This window comes from Phyllostomus hastatus, unplaced genomic scaffold (assembly GCF_019186645.2).
Source record: "Phyllostomus hastatus isolate PE091 unplaced genomic scaffold, TTU_PhHast_1.1 phas_contig_1, whole genome shotgun sequence".
NCBI classification, from domain to species: Eukaryota; Metazoa; Chordata; class Mammalia; order Chiroptera; family Phyllostomidae; genus Phyllostomus; species Phyllostomus hastatus.
This window is the reverse complement of record NW_025333498.1, coordinates 4,672,165-4,689,700: the sequence shown is the minus strand read 5'-3', so window position 1 is coordinate 4,689,700 and position 17,536 is coordinate 4,672,165. Positions and strand designations below refer to the sequence as shown.

At 40.6% G+C, this 17,536-nt stretch overlaps 1 protein-coding gene across 2 annotated transcripts in view; it reads left to right on the top strand.

Moving 5' to 3' along the window:
* Positions 1–17,536, top strand: part of MFSD6 (major facilitator superfamily domain containing 6) — a 66,280-nt gene that overhangs the window by 14,071 nt on the left and 34,673 nt on the right. For both annotated transcript variants that reach the window (XM_045856059.1, XM_045855974.1), the window contains one exon: positions 2,908–4,490. In XM_045856059.1, coding sequence (XP_045712015.1) covers positions 2,959–4,490 — 1,532 coding nt within the window. In that variant the 5' untranslated portion in view covers positions 2,908–2,958. The remainder of the gene's footprint in view (positions 1–2,907; positions 4,491–17,536) is intronic.

Here is a 17,536-nt window from a genome sequence, read left to right as displayed (position 1 = left end):
TACTTATAAGGGGTATTGTTCTGTAGTTTTCTAGTTGTTGGGCTGTCTTTTTTTTTCTGAATATAGGATTCTGGGGGCTGACCAGTTCTGCCCCTTCCTTCTGGTGTCCATGGTTTCCTTTTTTTAAAATATATTTTATTGATTATACTATTAAATTGTCCCAAGTTTTTCCCCTTTGTCCCTCTCCACCCAGCACCTCCCATTCTCTCCAGCAATCCCCCCTACCCTCTGCTTAGTTCATGTCCATGGGCCATGCATATAAGTTCTTTAGCTTCTCCATTTCCTATGCTGTTTTGAATATCCCCCTTCATATTCTGTAACTACCAATTTGTACTTCTTATCCCTCCCCCTTCTCCCTCCCAACTGGCAACCATCGAAATGATCTCCCTATCTATGATTCTGTTTCTTTTCTGCTTATTTGCTTAGTTTGTTTTTTATATTCAATTATTGATAATTGTGAATTTATTACCTTTTAATGTTTATAGTTTTGATCTTTTTCTTAAATAAGTGCTTTTGACATTTCATATAATAATGGCTTGAAGATTTTGAACTCCTTTAGCTTTACCTTGTCTGGGAAGCACTTTATCTGCCCTTAAATTCTAAATGATAGCTTTGCTGGATAAAGTAATCTAGGTTACAGGTCCTTGTTTTTCATCAGTTTGAATACTTCTTGCCAGTCCCTTCTAGCCTGCAAAGTTCCTTTTGAGAAATCAGCTGATATCTTATGGGAACTCCTTTGTAGGTAACTCTCTGCTTTTGTCTTGCTGCTTTTAAGATTCTCTCCTCATCTTTAACCTTTGGCATTTTAATTATGATGTGTCCTGGTGTGGGCCTCTTTGCATCCAACTTGTTTGAGATTATCTGTGCTTCTTGAACGTGTACGTCTATTTCCATCACCAAATTAGGGAATTTTCCTTTCATTATTTTTTTTCAAATGTATTTTCAATTTCTTGCTCTTTCTCTTCTCTGTATGGCACACCTTTGATCTGAATGTTGATGTGTTTGAAGTTGTCCCAGAGGCTCCTTATCCTATTCTCATTTTTTTTATTCTTTTTTCTTTTTGTTGTTCTGATTGAATGTTTTTTCTTCCTTATATTCCAAGCCATTGATTTACTTCTCGGCTTCATCCACTTCACTGTTGATTCTCTGTGCATTTTTCTTTATTTCACTTAGTGTAAACTTCATTTCTGATGGGATCATTTTTATGCTGTTTAAGTACCCACTGAGTTCCTCGAGTATCCTAATAGCCAGTGTTTTGAACTCTGCATCTGATAGACTGCTTATCTCCATTCCATTTAGTCCTTTTTCTGTTCTTTCATTTGGGCAATATTTGTCTCCTTATTTTGGCAGCTTTCCTGTGTTTGTTTCTATGTATTAGGTAGAGGTGCTGCTTTGATGCCCTGTCTTAGTAGTGTGGCCTAATGTAGAAAAGCCACTGTTAATTGCTTGGTTGGGCCTGTAAGTTGGATGGGGCAGAGGCTTAAGTAATCACCAGGGCAGGGCAACTGTGTAAACCAAGTTGATGGGATCTCAGATATGGTGCCACTGCTCTGTGGCACTGTGTTGGGGAGGGCTCAGAAAAAGAACAATGGCCGCTGCCTGGCTTCTAGAGTCTTGTCCTGGAGGAAGCTGTCTTCCAGCACTCGCCCTGATGCCAGGTACTTCAGTTCCTCCCCATATGCCAGTGGTGCCCTTCAAGCTCCTGCCCCAGTGCTAGACTCCGAAGGGAGTGCGTTTGAGTAAATCCTAAGCCCATTGCAGGCCCTTTAAGAGGAGATGCTTGAGAAGCCTGCAGTTTCTTCCACAACTCAAACCCTAGTAGTTTTTACAGCCAGAGGTTATGAGGACTTATCTTCCTGGCACTGGAACCCTGGGCTGGTTGGTCTTGTGTCAGGCTGGGATCCCTCGCTCCTGAGATATCCCTCCCAACTTTTATCCATCACACATGGGTGTGGGACCAGCCTGTTCTGTGTATCTGCTCCTCCTATCAGTCTGAATGAACGTAACTTCTCTAATTCCTTGGTTGTTGGACTTTCATACAGCTCAATTATCTGATGGTTCTGAGTGATATTTGTTTTGTAGTTTAGTTGTAATTTTTGGTGTGGTTGTGTGAGGAGGCAAGCTGTGTTTACCTATGTCTCTATGTTGACTGAAGTCTGTGGTGTCTATGATTTCTGATAAGCAGTTGTGATTGCTGGAATTTTTTTGCCCCTATTGGTATGGTGAGTTTGTAATTCCTGTTTCAGTGCTTTCAGGATTTCTTCATCGTCTTCGATTTTCATTTTTTGAAACCACAATCCACAAAACACATCTGGAAAAATGTATGTAACATGAGTACCTGAAGGCTACTTCCTTACCAGGATGTCCTTCTCGTGGCTGTAGCAACCCAGTCCTGCTGCAAATGTGAAACTGGCTCCTTGTTTCTCATTGCATTGTGGCTGTAGTTAAGAGCTTTCTGTATTTCTCTAGAAACAGAATGGTTTTAGCTGCCTTTATTTTCTAAAAATTCTAGACTTTATAGTTCAGTGGATATGTTTGAACAGGAAAACCAAGAAAAACTATGAATACTATTTATTTTCAGTTTTCTACATTGGATTTAGACATAGTCCCTATCATTGGACATTTTCTCTAGGAATCAGTGAAAAGATTGAGAATGAACCTGAGCTATAAACCTGCCATTGGAAGATGTGATCAGTCAGTAGCCACAAAGAACATTTACTATCCCAAAAGCTTTTTTTTTTTAAATCAGTATTATATGGCTGCAAGTGATAAATAGTGAGAATTCACTCTCACAATTATTATTTTTTAGCTGTCGTTTCAAACTCCTTTGTTTCCTGCAAGATGAAGCTTTATGTTTAAATGTTATCATTTTCATTACTAAGCCATCTTTTAAATTTTACTTTACAGATCAATAATCAAGATTTTGAAGGTCACACTTTCTGATGGTGGTGACAAGCCATGGCGACAGATGATAAAGTTGCCATCTTAACTGATGATGAGGAGGAACAGAAGAGAAAATATGTGCTTGCTGATCCTTTTAATGGGATTTCCAGGGAACCAGAACCACCTTCAAATGAAACACCCTCCTCCACAGAAACAGCTGCTATTCCTGAGGAGGAAATAGACTGGATAGAGAAACATTGTGTTAAAATAAACAATGATCTTCTAATTTCCAAGGTCTTTTATTTTTTCTTTTATTCTGCATATGGCTCTCTTTACCCACTTTTGCCTGTATATTATAAACAACTGGGAATGTCACCAAGCCAGAGTGGATTGCTAGTAGGTATTCGATACTTCATTGAATTCTGCAGTGCCCCCTTTTGGGGTGTAGTTGCAGATCGCTTTAAAAAAGGCAAAATTGTTCTCCTCTTTTCTCTTTTGTGTTGGGTTTTATTCAACCTGGGCATCGGATTTGTCAAACCTGCTACCTTGAGATGTGTACCAAAGATTCCCCCAACAGCTCACCCCACCAATTCAAGTCACCTGCTAACTGTTCTGCCAACGAATTCTTCCATTATCACATCACCAAGAATGCGTGAGAAAAGAAACCTGCTTCTTCCCAATGGGCCAGTGATGTTTGAAACAGAGCTCAATATCACCGAAACAACTCCAAACAAGACAAGTGCACCCACTGTGGAGCCTCAGACAGATGAAATTACAGACCATATTAATGACCTGACCTTGAACCCAAGCACAGGAACCCCTGCCCCCCCAGGAAATGTAACCAGGGAGACAACCACTGCTATTGTTGCTACCACCAAATCTTTACCTTCTGACCAAGTCACACTTGTTTATGATCAACAAGAAGTAGAAGCTATATTCTTGGTGATCTTGGTAGTTGTCATAATAGGAGAATTTTTCAGTGCCTCTTCTGTTACCATTGTGGACACAGTAACACTCCAGTACCTGGGGAAACACAGAGACCGCTACGGATTGCAGCGCATGTGGGGCTCTCTGGGCTGGGGCCTGGCAATGCTGTCCGTAGGCATCGGGATTGACTACACCCACATAGAAGTGCTTGTTGATGGAAAGGGGTGTAAACCCCCTGAGTACCGGAACTACCAGATTGTCTTCATCGTCTTTGGAGTTCTCATGACCATGGCCTTGATTGTCGCTACCCAGTTCCGCTTCCGCTACAACCACTTCAAAAATAATGAAAACAAAGGAAAAGAGGTGGAAATCCCTCAGGTGGAGAGGAACAGCCCCACGGAGTCCTCTGAGGAGACACCAACCACGACAGGCCACTCACAGACCTTCAGCTTCTGGGACTTAATCAGACTGCTCTGCAGTGTGCAGTATGGCTCGGTCTTGTTCGTGGCCTGGTTCATGGGTTTTGGATACGGCTTTGTGTTCACGTTCCTCTACTGGCATTTGGAGGATCTGAATGGGACCACCACCCTTTTTGGAGTGTGTTCAGTCCTGAGTCACGTGTCTGAGCTGACGGCTTACTTTTTCAGTCACAAGCTTATTGAATTGATTGGCCACATCAGGTAAGAACCTTACTGTATCTGCCCCATAGCAACTGGACCTTGTCTTTTGATAGTTTTATAGCTTCTTTGATCGGGGTAGGAATGGGGCTTTCTATTGCTTTCTCTTTAAAAAAGAAACAAAAGGAAGAAAGTGATGAACCTAATTGGATTATCTAAAACAAACGAACAAACATGTTGCTTCCTCTCTGTAAACAAAGAGACTCTTACAGTAAATGTCTGGAGGCACAGGAGCATCAGTTCAGTGAGCTGTGTTATCCCTGGACCTTGAAGGACGGGTCTGCCCATCTCAGGCACTCCTGAAGGAGGGCTTAAGAGGATAAAGAGGATTATGTTTTTTAGCCTTTGGTTATTCTCAGCCACTTAATGACACAGATGGACCCTGAATATATGGTGTACAGAGATGTCTATTATATTAAATAAGGCTGTGATGTGACCACCATAGTCCCTAATTCATGATATTACATGGATGAGAATTCTTGTATCATTTCTTCCTGATTATTACATGAGTTTCTGTATTTTATCTCCCATGAAGGCATGGGGCATTTAAAAATATTCCTTTGACCTAAAATTTTCCATGTAATCCTTTTAGTCTAAAAATCTAAATGCCTAGTGTTTCTTCTGTGTAATGTTTCCTCACCATTAATGTTTGCCTGAGGTTGATGGAACAGTGCTTTGCCTTTTGTCTTTTACTTTGTCTCTGGCTCTGCAGTGAGGAGCTGCTACACTTAAAGCATTCGCACGTCACAGAAAAGTATGGCATGTCTGTTCCTAAAATTGGAAGTTTGCAGTAACGAAAAAAGCAACTTGGTTGCCTGTGTCTGTGGGGTAATCTCTCTGCCCCCTGTTTCTGTGACAGATTGGAAAGGAGAAATAGACACTGACAAGATCTGAGAAACATTTTTCTGTTGTCTTTTAATTTCCCTTCTACTAACTGAAGAAAATGTTTTAGTTTTAATTTAAAGTTTCTAATTTAAAGTTTCAACGTAGAATCATTTTTTCCCACAAACAACTGTAAATGTTTTTTCTTGTTTGGTTTGGTTTTGCTTTAGGAGGCCGTGCCCTGTTCTTTCCCTTTCTCAAATATCAAACCCCTTTGTTGTCACTAAACAAAGTCAGGCACCTGGGGATGATTCCCAGATCCACAGAGTCTCCCCCCCGCCCCCCCGCCCCCCCGCCCCAAGTCACATTCAGTGGGAACGATTTGGAAAGAGTTTTGTTATATCAAGGACTTGGAATGTGTGTTAGCCTTGTCCCGGCCATGTTTACATGCTCTGAGCCATGTGGGTTGACCAAGGTGAACTTGGACACTTCTCTTTGGATTGAGTATATGGGTGTAGTCTCAGGTCAGCTACTAAAACCAGAGAGGTACCCAGTTAGGTCTTCCCAGTGAGAGCAGTTCCCAGATGTCATTTTTTAATCAGTTAACAGAATGAATTGAATGTAGACTGAGGACAGAATATGTGTATAGCAGGGGTGTCAAACTCATTTTCACTGGGGGCTACATCAACCTCGCAGTTGCCTTCAAAGGGTTGAATGTAATTTCAGCTCCTTAACAGTTAAGGAGTAGTTACATTTACACAGTTCTAAAATTATTTCAGCCCTTTGAAGGCAACTGCAAGGCTGATGTGGCCCCTGGTGAAAATGAGTTGGACATCCCTGGTGTATAGGTTGTTTTCAAAGAAATTGTTAGGTTCTTCTCACGTGGTAAAAGAAATTTCTTTTCTGTCTTTGCTTTTTGTCTGAGGTGTATATTTATAGGATAAAATCTAGCAGGTTTACTACTTATTTTGGTAATTATATGAGCTTACACTTGTGTTTTTCCTTCCTAAGCATTATTAGTTGTTACTCATCACTTAAAACCTATGGCTTACTTAACCTTAATTTTTTGGGTTTTATGTACAATAATCATCTTCCTTTTCTTAATTATGTGATGGAAGAAGGCTCTTGTGGTCACATTGTTGCTCCCAAGAGCCTACTGGGATTCCAGTTTGTGATCATTACCTGTTTTGGATTTTAATTCTGTCCAACCAAACACATTATCTTAACTCTTTTAAAAAGATTCTGAGAGCTGTAGTGAGACTATGCCCACATATTCAGATAGAATGAATATGGGTTTTTTTGGGGGGGAGGGGTGAGAATTTTGGGAACCCAGTCAGTCAGATGGTGGTGGTTGAGATTTGGGGGTTTGAAAATGAGGTGGTGATATCACACCTTAATAATTGATGAAAATAAATTATCGTTCTATGAATTCATAGTCTTTATGTTTCCCTTGGTGGATCATACGCTGAGATCTCCCTGTGGCTCTTACATATGCATATATGCTTTTCCAGTATTCTTTGACTGTGTCATTGGGGATGTGCTTGGAGGGGTGGTAGTCAGCACTACCATAAAAATTGTTAATATCCTAATGTAGTCAAAAGTGCATTTTCCACAAATTCTTTATAAGGATTCATAATAAAGAAGAGTTCATACCAGAAAATAATTTTTTTAAATAGCATGACCAATTTTGATCCATTTTGTATTTTAACACCTCATATAGTTTAGGCCCAATTTTTCAGGAAATAAACTGTCTGTAAGTCTAAATTCACAAACATATACACACACACAGACAGAGTAAATTATTTCTGAATTTGACCTTGGATTTTTGTCCTTTTCTGGGAAGTGGCTTTCTCAGACAAATAGGAAAATGCTTAGTATCTCCACTAAAAAAAGATAAATTTCTTTTGATTTGAAATCACAAGACTTTGGAATTTACAGCAAGTATATTTCTAGACTAGTTTTTGTAAAGATGATAACTAGACTTATTTAACTGGAAATATAACTGTATCTTAAGGGTGTATTCAATATCTTGTTGAATGTTTCAACAGCAATGAATATGGTTGTGATCAAAATACATTGCTATTAATCATTTGTAAATATGTAAACCATTACTATCCAATATTAGGCCACCACCTATGTTATTTTATTTTAAATTTATTTACATTTTAAGGGACACACGAAAATCTACTCAGTAACCATTATTAGCCATTAATTACTACTTAGTAGTAGCTAATGACTACTTACTAAGTATCCAAATGAGCCAGCCAGTCCACTCGGGAAGGAAGCAAGCAGCACTTGATGCAGAGAGCCAGAGGAGGAACAAACAGGCTTTCCCGGTGGGGCCCTGCAGGAAGACCCAGGACAGATAGCAAGATGCTGGGCTACCAGCTGAGGACTGTCACGGGATGAACGGTTCTCCACTGGAGCAACAGCAGTCCGCATTATAAAAACAAGGACACTGCGACTGGGGTGATCAGGGAAGGCTGCACAGAGAAAGCTGAATTGGAGCTGGCCACCAAAGGATCTAGAGAGGATCTTGTTTATAATTTCTTTTTCTTGTTTTGTTTCCCATTCCCTCTCGTTTCTCTCCACCTCTTTGTGCCATTTTTGACCCTGGATCCCCAGGCTCTCCGATCCTCCCCTCACCCTGCATGGCTGGGTGCTGATTTCCAAAGCTGCTTCTCCCAGGACCTGGTCTCCTTGGCTTCTGTCGGGGTCCAGCTTGTGCAGCACTGCTCCACCAACTGACTCACCAGGAGAGCTTTAAAAACTGTGAATAACCCAGGCCAGTTACATCTGTCTGTGGCATGCCCAGGCATTCATACTTCCTAAAGGTCCTCAGTTAATTCTAATGTGCAGCCAAGGTTGACAACCATTGAGCTGGGGGTTCATGCAGATGGAGGATTAAAGGGGGAAGGAAACCCTAGCTCATGCAGTGTCTTCTGTGAGTTCAGGAGAATATTCCTTCTGATCCTTTCAGGTGGTTCCTTCTCTGGCCTCTGGTAGTTTCCACACATGCATGTGTTGATCATCACTCAGCTGAAGACTCCGGCGGAACCATCTGCAACTGTCTCTGTGTAGCTCTTTCCACTCCTGAACTCTGCCCTTCTCCCGGGACTCAGCCCTGTCTCCTCAAATCAGGAATCTCTGTGCCCTGTCAGGCAGTGTCTCATAGCTGCTGCGTCTCACTACGGCTCTACCCACAGAGGGTGACCCTGAGCTCTGGTGGCCTTCTCCCTTCATCCTTCTGACCTAGATGTTGGAGGCTGCTGTGGTTCTCTCACCATACATTGGCTTCTCAACTCTTTTCATCACCTATCTAACCAAGTCCTTGAATTAAGACAGACTGCTGCCTGATTCTCTCTCTTATTAGATCCTGACTCATACACAATCCCCACCTGCTTAGGCAGACTTCTGATAGCAGTGAAGTCGTTTATCACAGTGAAGGAACCAAATGGAAATAGAGTAACTCAGTTCTTGATTAAAAGACAAAAAGATGGTGGACCTGAGCCAACTTTTTTTTCCTTTTCATTTTTTAAGGGAGTATTATTTCTTCCTTAAAAACAACTTTTACCACAATAAAAATTTTTAAGACTTAATTTTCAAGTAAATTTGCAATTATAAGTTATACATGCTCTAAAGGAGCAAGTGTTAATCTGTTATTTGAAAATCAAAACCCTACATATTTGCTCAATTTAGTTGAACAGTTAGTTGTTTAGGCTTCGAGAATCCCAGATTAATAGGGTGCAGATCTAAGCACTAAAAGGATGGGGGTTGGAGAAAACGGGAAACTGAAGGCCAGATGGGTGCTGGCATGAGGAAGAGGAATGCGTACTTTATCCTGCAGGCAGTAGGGGACCATAGCAAAGTGTACAGCCGGGGTGGGGAAGCATAGATTTTCACTTATTTGCAATGCAGTGGGTAACTTTGAAGCAGGGAGCCTACTGAGAAGTTTCTTGAAATAGTCTGAGTGGGAGGTGATACAGGCCTGAACTGCAGCAGTTGCAACAGAAACTGAGGGAGGAGATGGATTTGGAAGGTAAAATTGGCAGAATGGTTTGGACATAGGAAGTGAGGGAGAGACCTCCACGTTTGCAGCTTGGGTTTCACTAAATCTAAGAGAAAATTCAGGAAGGAGATGCAGAATTGGGAGAGCCATCTGAATTCAGAGTTGGGTTTGTGTAGTTTGAAGTTGGACCATCTGGATGGGAATGTCTGGCTCAGTTGACTATTGTAAGCCTGAGGCTTCGTGGAGAGGTTAGCATTGGGGATACAGATCTGGGGTAGATAAAACCAGGAACATGAATAAGATCAACAAACAAATGCTGTGGAAGGAGAGAAATGGGCTAAAGAAGATTAGTTATAGTTGTTTCCAAGATTTTACTTTAAGTTTCTGATCTTATTGAAATGATTATCTATGCTTTATGTCTTAAAGTAAGTATCCTCATACTTAAGAATATTGTGTGTTATGAGGGATTGTGTTGTATATTATTTACCGTAACCTATGACCACATCTTGCTTCAGGAGCAAATGACTTTCTGGGCACCCCTCCAGGGCCGTCGCCTGAGCCAGGCACCTTCTGTGAGTGTCTGTAAATGGTCCTCTCAAGGGAGGGAAGAAAATAAAGGCAATGGGAATATAAGGAAAAGAGATGGCAAGAAAGGAAAGTAGAAAAAGGAAATACATGTGCTTCCTAGGAGGTTTCTTTCTGTCCTTATCTGTGAAAGGCAGTGGTACATAGCGGTTGCACACATGGGCTTGGAGGCAGACTGCCTGGGTTGGAACCTGACTCTGCTGTTGGGAACCAGGTAGCCTTGGACAATTACATAGCTCTGTTCTGTCATCTGGAAATAGGGGTAGCATTAGTACTTACCTCTTAGGGGTTGTTTGCTTGTTTTTTAATGAGGATTGAGTGAGATAAAACAAAGCAATTGTTTAGAACAGTGACTGGTATGTAATAAGAGTTCATTTTTTTAAAGATCTTATTCATTTTTAGACAGACAAGAAGGGAGGGAGGAGAGAGGGAGAGAAACATCAATGTGTGGTTGCTTCCTGAGTGCCCCACACTGGGGGCCTGGCCTGCAATCCAGGTATGTGCTCTGACTGGGAATTGAACCAGCAACCCCTGGGTTCCTGGGCCAGTGCTCAATCCCCTGACCCACACCAGCCAGGGCAAGAGTTCATTTTTTTTTTTTACTATTACTTTGTTAGTCTTCTGATACATTATATTGCTCACAACTATAAGACCCATTGAATTTGATAAAAATACAGTAACTTAGTATAATGTCAGAAGTGTACAAATCATTAAAGCTGCAAAGTTAAAATGTATGTGGCTTCCAAAATAATTGGCATTCCCCCTCAAAAAACATCTTGATCAAATTGAGATCCCCCCCCTCCAATTTATGATGACTGTAGATTTTTTATATTTTCTTTGTGCCATTTTTTAGGGCTTGGTGACAATGAGCTGCCATCTCTGTAATAGTCGGCATATAGTTCCTTGAAAAGAACATCTTTGCAAAGAAATATATTATGTCATAGCTGTTAGCCTGGCTCATTAATAGGAACATTACTGATCACTGAACTATTCATAGTTCAGAACAAAAGGCCACTGTTGCAGGATTTTAGTTACTGGTGTCATATTTGGTTTGTTTTCTCTTCTATTTTCGGTGGCTGGGTTGACTGAGGCAGTCACAATTTGAATGAAAGAGAACAGGACTAACTCTGTACTGTAGCTTTTGTGGTTGTGGATGGTCCCTCTCGCCATCTCATGGGCCAAGGTGGTGGTCTGAAGTATGAACCAGACAAAAGACAGCCCCCACCGATTCATTACCTCGATAGCCACTGTGAAGCCTGATTCAGCAATCCATTTTGCTCAAGATGGACCTTTTCTGTGGCCTGAAAATTGCATGTTAAGGTATACACGTGGAAACACACACATGTACAAGGATGTTTAGTTGCATACTGCAGCTTGCTGGTAGAGAGAAAGAGAAGCAATCTAAATATTCATCAAATAGGAAATGGATGTGGTCAGTGTGGTATTGTCATAGGACAGGATATTATACAGAAGTTAGAAGAGGCAGACTAGATCGAATGTCAACATAGAAAGCTCTCAAAAGTATGTTGAATGGGAAAAAAAGTTTTGGAGTGAAACACAATTTATACACATTTTTATGGATACATCTACAAGTACAGAAGGACATTTTAATTTGTAGGGGGAAAACACATTCCAAATTCATACTAGCCTGAGCTTTCTGGACAGGATGTAAAATGAAGAGAATTGGGACAGGGGGCAAAGAGGACAGAAGACAAGGGGAACCTACACCGTAACTGTAATATTTAATTTCTTTAAGTATATATGAGAAAGAATTTTCATAATTTTCCATTCTTATGCTAGAGATATGTAGTCTCTACATTTTGATTTAGTATCTTCTATTGGAAAATAGCTTGAAGCTTAAGTCTATGTGTAGTGGATCAGCATAATTGTCCTCATATAGAAGAACCAAATATGTGTGTGTTAAAGAGACTTGTATCAAAATATATCAGGTAAGTACTGAAATTTTTTGCCCCTAATATGTACATTGCCCATGTATTTTTTCCTAAGTAGCATAAATATAAATGATTAAAAGTCTGCTTTATATAATTATCATAGTCTCAGGTCTTATTTCCCCTCTCTTTAACATGAGATAAGGTGCAGATGGGATAGTGTCTCATTAGGAACTCCTATCAAATTGTACCCAACAGCTCTGATTTTGTTAGTAATTATAATATTTCTCTCTCTATAAAAAGAAATCAAGCTACAGAAAATCCAAGTGACATCCCCAAAATCATGAAGTTTTATTACTGGTGGTGCTCCTAAGTATGGGTATTTGTATGAGTTGTTTAATTTACCTTGAGTTACACATCCTTTTTTGTGTAAGTCAAAAACCTAGGCAGTCTGGCTAATTATATTTCTACTTAGCCATAGAAATATTTGGTAGATTGCAATTATATAATTTTGTAGGATACTTTGAAGAGTAGATAAGAAAAGAAATTTTCTTAGATGATTATTTCATAGCATACCTCTCAGCAGCCTTTCCAATTGCAAGCAAGAATAACCACCACTCCATTCTCATTTCAGTGTTTTTTCTTTGCCTTTTCTCCACTGGAAACAGCAGCTTTGATTAGTAATCCATAGAGAGACAGACAGTAACTTGTTCATGTTTTCTTTCCTTTAAAAAGATAACATGTAGATTAAATCTCAGACTGTATCAGAAAGAATCCATGCTAGGTTACCTTTGTCTAATGTATCTTTGAACCTTGCTGCTGCACGTTGTGCTTGACTGCTGAGTACAGTGAGGAATCCTCAGTCGATGGGAGGGTTGGGAATGGTCCTTGGTTGTAATTGTGGGATGTTGGCCAGGCACTTCATTCCATTTAGGAGAATGAGAAAGAGAAGGGAGCAAATTGGTCCAACCTTGAATCCAGGCATCTTCCTAAACCTTGTTGGGTAATCTGGTAACTGTCCTGTTTTCTTTTATTCTTCTTTTTGCCTGTTTACCCATAAAGAGTGTGTTCTATGTGTATGCTTGACCTAGATTCAGATCCCACACTTACCATGTCTGACTTTGGATATGTCAGCATTTAACTTTGTTAAGCCTCAGGTTCCTCATTTGTAAAATGGGTATAATAATTGTACCTAATTCATAGCATTGTTATTAAGATTAATGAGATAATGTATGGCACATAGTAAGTGCTCAACTATAAACAATAGGTATTTACTAAGTATTAAATACCTACTTTAAAAGGGTATTTATTAAGCACATACTAGGTGGCAGACACTTTTCTAGTCCCTGGAGATATATGGAGTGCCTAATAACCTAATATAGAATGCATAATAACATAGACAAAGGCCGGTCCTCATGAAACTAACATTCTATCGGGGTAGACAATAAGCAGTAAACAGATTATTTTATTTCTCATAATGATGAGTGATATATGGCAAAAATAATGCAGGTTGTGGGATCCCAGAGTGATTGAGGAGAGGCGACTGTTTTAGCTTGGGTTGGAAGGGAGGATTTCTCTGGGGAAGTGACACTTGAGCAGAGACCTGAATAGATGCTACCCGGTGAAGATTTAGGGGCAGAGGAGACCCACAAGCATGAATGGACTAGGGAGGGAATGAGGAATAAGGAAGCCAGTGAGGTGGGCAGGGACCCTGCAGGGCCTTGTGGATCATGCCGAGAGACAGGATGTTGTTCTAAGGGAAGTGGGAAGCCATTGGTGAGTTTGAGCAAGGGGTGATGTGCACAGATGTCTGCTTTTATGTTTTTTTAGAACAATTATATGGATGGAGAATTTATTATCATTATTTACCTTGCTCTGCTTTAACAGGGTCCTATTTTACTTCATTCTCTGAGTTTCACAGGAACTATAAGTTGTTCTTTTTTTTTTTTCCCTTGAGTTATAAGCTGATAATTCGTGCACCATCTTTTTGGATGTAGTGCCTTCCACCAATCAAGATAAAGGTTTTTTTTAAGCAACTTCAAAATTTCAGAATAGCCATAGAATCTAGAAGATTGACAAAAAATGAAAGTTTATAAATATTCAACCTTAACAAAAAATATAATTACAGGACAGTGTTGTAAAAGTAATAGTAGTTGTTATACCACCATTTGAGCTCTTACATATAAAAGTGTTTACAGAAGCTCTGGGCCGAATGCTTGACTACCTCCAAGCCCTCCTTTAATCTTTGCAATAGCCTTGGGAGGTAGGCACTGGTATGTCCATTGCAGGGAGACGGTCAGAGTGGCTAAGCAAGTGGCTAAGCTAGTTGATGACACAACTAGGACACAGCAGAGGTAGAATTCAAACCCAAGCCATTCAGACTCCAAAGCCCTTAGATTCACTGGCACAGAGTTAGATTGGTGAGTATTTTGTTCCTTTATGCAACCTAGTCTCACTTCTTCGTGTTACTGTTTTTGGCTCTGAGTGACCAGTGCCTGGTACAGCATTTTCAGCTGTCACAAGCACCTTCCTCTATCTTCCCAGTAAGATCTCTATTCCTCTAAAATGCCCCCTTTTCCCAAATTATTCTTTTTACCCCCAGTGAAACTCATTCCTACAGATTAGCTATCCTCAAGCGGTGTTAGGATGAGAGTGAATGAGATTAATCTAACTCACATGGAACATAAGGCAAAAACTAATGTTTCTAATGGTGGCTATCATACAGAAAGAGTGAGTTCACAAATATTTTGTACATTCACTGTTTCTTTAAAGAACCTTTTCTTAGATGACCTGATTCAGTTCTAGGGATACAATGTTGAAAAAGGCAGACAAGGTCCCTCTCTCACACTCTGGATTTCACACTCTGGTTGGGGGTGGAAGACAGTAAAACAAAAAAAAAGAGAATTTTGGGTGCTACAGAAATGTTAACTTAGGCACCTAAGACTTTGAGAGTTGGAATTGAGTGAAGCAAATAAAATTGAGAGTTCTAGTGGGCAGGTCCTATGCAGGCAGAGTGATAGAGAAGCATTATTTTACAGATTGGATGCCAGGTGGGTGATGGCGCCACTCACTGAAGAAGGGAACCCAGGAAGGGTATCGAGCCCAGATAGGGGAGGGGATCCTGAAGTATGGGACTGGTGGAAATCCCGTGAGACGGTGGGGATGCCCTTTGGGAAGTTGTATTTATAAGCCTAGTTCTCGGAAGAGATGATGAGGCTGGATATGCCTTTTGAGAAACAGTGGTGTGTTTGTAGGTAGAACATGCAGCTGCACAGCACGAGTTGAGGCTTTGTGTCATCAACTTTCTCCTCTGCTTCCCTCCTTTCCCCTCAGCGAGCAAATCCATTCTGGGAAACGATCTTCCTCAGACAGGGAACCATGTTAGATTGAGTGTTACTTCTGGAAGCAGTGACACAGAGCAGGACTGCTGGGAAGAGACAAGTTCAGTGTTGCTAAGATAGGGATGAAAATTATCTCTTAAAGTCAGAACTCGAAATCTTGATGAATACGTCTCTAACATCCTCTGGTGGAGTGGGGACTCAGTGTGTGGTCTCTGGCTTCTAAATCCCATGTTCTTTCCAATATATCTGACAGTAATGTTAGTGTTCATCAAAGTGGGTGAATACTATTTCATCGGTCTCATCAGTTACTACTCATTACTAGTATTCTTTATTACTATTAAGCTTTTTTCTGTTAATTAGCTTATTCTTAATTCTGTTACTGAAATTTTGTTAGAAGTGTGTTGCAGATACAGTTAGATTATTATAGCAAACCTTAAAGATTTTTAAGGTAGAGTAGTCATTAATACTTTCGTGTGTGAAAAAGAGCACCTTTTAAGTTTCAAGTCTGATCATCAGGAGGGAAGAGGCTTTGCTGACTGTGGAGAAGGCATGGGATCTGAAGGTAGAAGACCTAGTTGAGTCTCGGTTTTATTCAGCTGTGGAAACTTTGTCAATCTTTCAGGGCCTTGATTTCCTCAGCTATAAAATAGGATTAATGATAACTCTGTTCTCCCTATTTCAGAAGATTATTGGCAGGAATAGATGACATACTGAGGGGGTAAATGCTTAAGAACTGGAGAATATTACAGAAAGGATAGAATGGAGGGATGTACATGGTGAGGGGTGTGCTGCAAGTGGAGGTCTCAAGACCACTGAAATTGATGCTCGTCTTAATGTCACAAAAAGGGGACAGGAGTGATTTGTTTAAAATCTGCCACTCATAGTTCCCTGTTTTACAAAAGATAGAGCAAAATTTTTTGTCATGTAAATTTATTAGTTGATATGTTTGGAGCAGAAGTTTATTGTAGTTGTATCTGTATTCTTTTTTCCTTACTTGAAAATTCCATACCTTAATTTTCACTTCACAACAAGCTGTTTAGCATTGTGAGTTGGGATCACATTGAATTAAGTCTGAAAACTAGTAAAAGTTTAAGAAACAAAGGGAGATGACCCAAAAACCAGTATTGCTGGGGAGTTCAGGAGCCACGTCAGGAATCAAGGAATGGGGAAGATCAGGCTTCTTTCAGCCCTCCAGTGGGGTAAGCCCGTCTCAGAGGCTCCTAGGCCGGATCAGAGACCTGCACGGTCAGTACCTGTGGCTGGACGTCCCCCAGATACAGACTCCTGGACAGCCCCTGGCTTTGCTCCTCCCTCACAGTCCTGTCAGGGTGTGTGTGCACATGTGTGTGTGCTGTGCCCTTCCCTCTTTTCTGCTCCTTTCCCAGCCTAAATCAAACAGTCAGCTTCTGATTATTTGATTTAGTCGCCTACTTAACGCAGTCCACGTCAAGCCTGCACACGGGGGCAGAAGTCCTGGCTCAAACTGCATTCTACCTCAGCATCAGCACCTGAGGTTCCAGGCTACCTCATCAGAAATGGTCTTTTTGCCCATTTTATCTCATAACAAAAAAATTTTGCTTCTTAGTAAACTTTTCTGTTGTAATCCAGGATATTGAGCAGCTGTTAAGTAGCATTTGTTTTTCTACTTTTTTCTTATCCTCTTAATGATTCATCAAAGTTTAAACTGTTAACAACTTTGAAAGCCAATTCAAACATACATCCACACTTCTTAATCCAATTGCACAGCTGTTACTAAAAGCATAACTACCCTACGTGGCCAATTCTTGTCCCCATTGGTCCAATCCAGAGGTATTTCCTCAAGCCCTTGTCTAGGTTGGACTTCATGTAAGGAACTTGGAATAGGAACATAGCACATTATCATTACCTACCAAAAGAGCACTGTAAGGCAAGGGGGCAGTTACCTTGACCTTCCACTGGCTAACCAACTCTGTGGCCCCATTCTACCTCTCTGGATCTCTGTTTCCTTATCTGTCTATAATAAGAGGATTGGACTTGATGTTGTGGCTTCTTTTGGTTTTGACTCTAATGATCTGACTCTCCACATTGGTGGGTTTTAATATGTGAAAAACCACACATCAGACCTCACCTCTCCCCTCCCACCACCCCAGGGACTCAGACTTTGAATGGTTTTTGCTAGTAAGTCAAAAGTGTGCACAAAGCCATTCATTTAAACTCATCCAGGCCATGCCCTGACAACAGACCATCTAGCCACCGATAGGGGATGTGATTTATGATAGCGAGTCACTGGGATCTGAACAGAGAATTTTCTTTCTTTAAAGCTAGTTGACTTGAATGGAAACTAGAACCCTGGACCTTAGACATTTCTTTATGTACTGGCTTAGACAGAATCTGTAAAAGACTTAGCTGTTCTTACTGAAATAT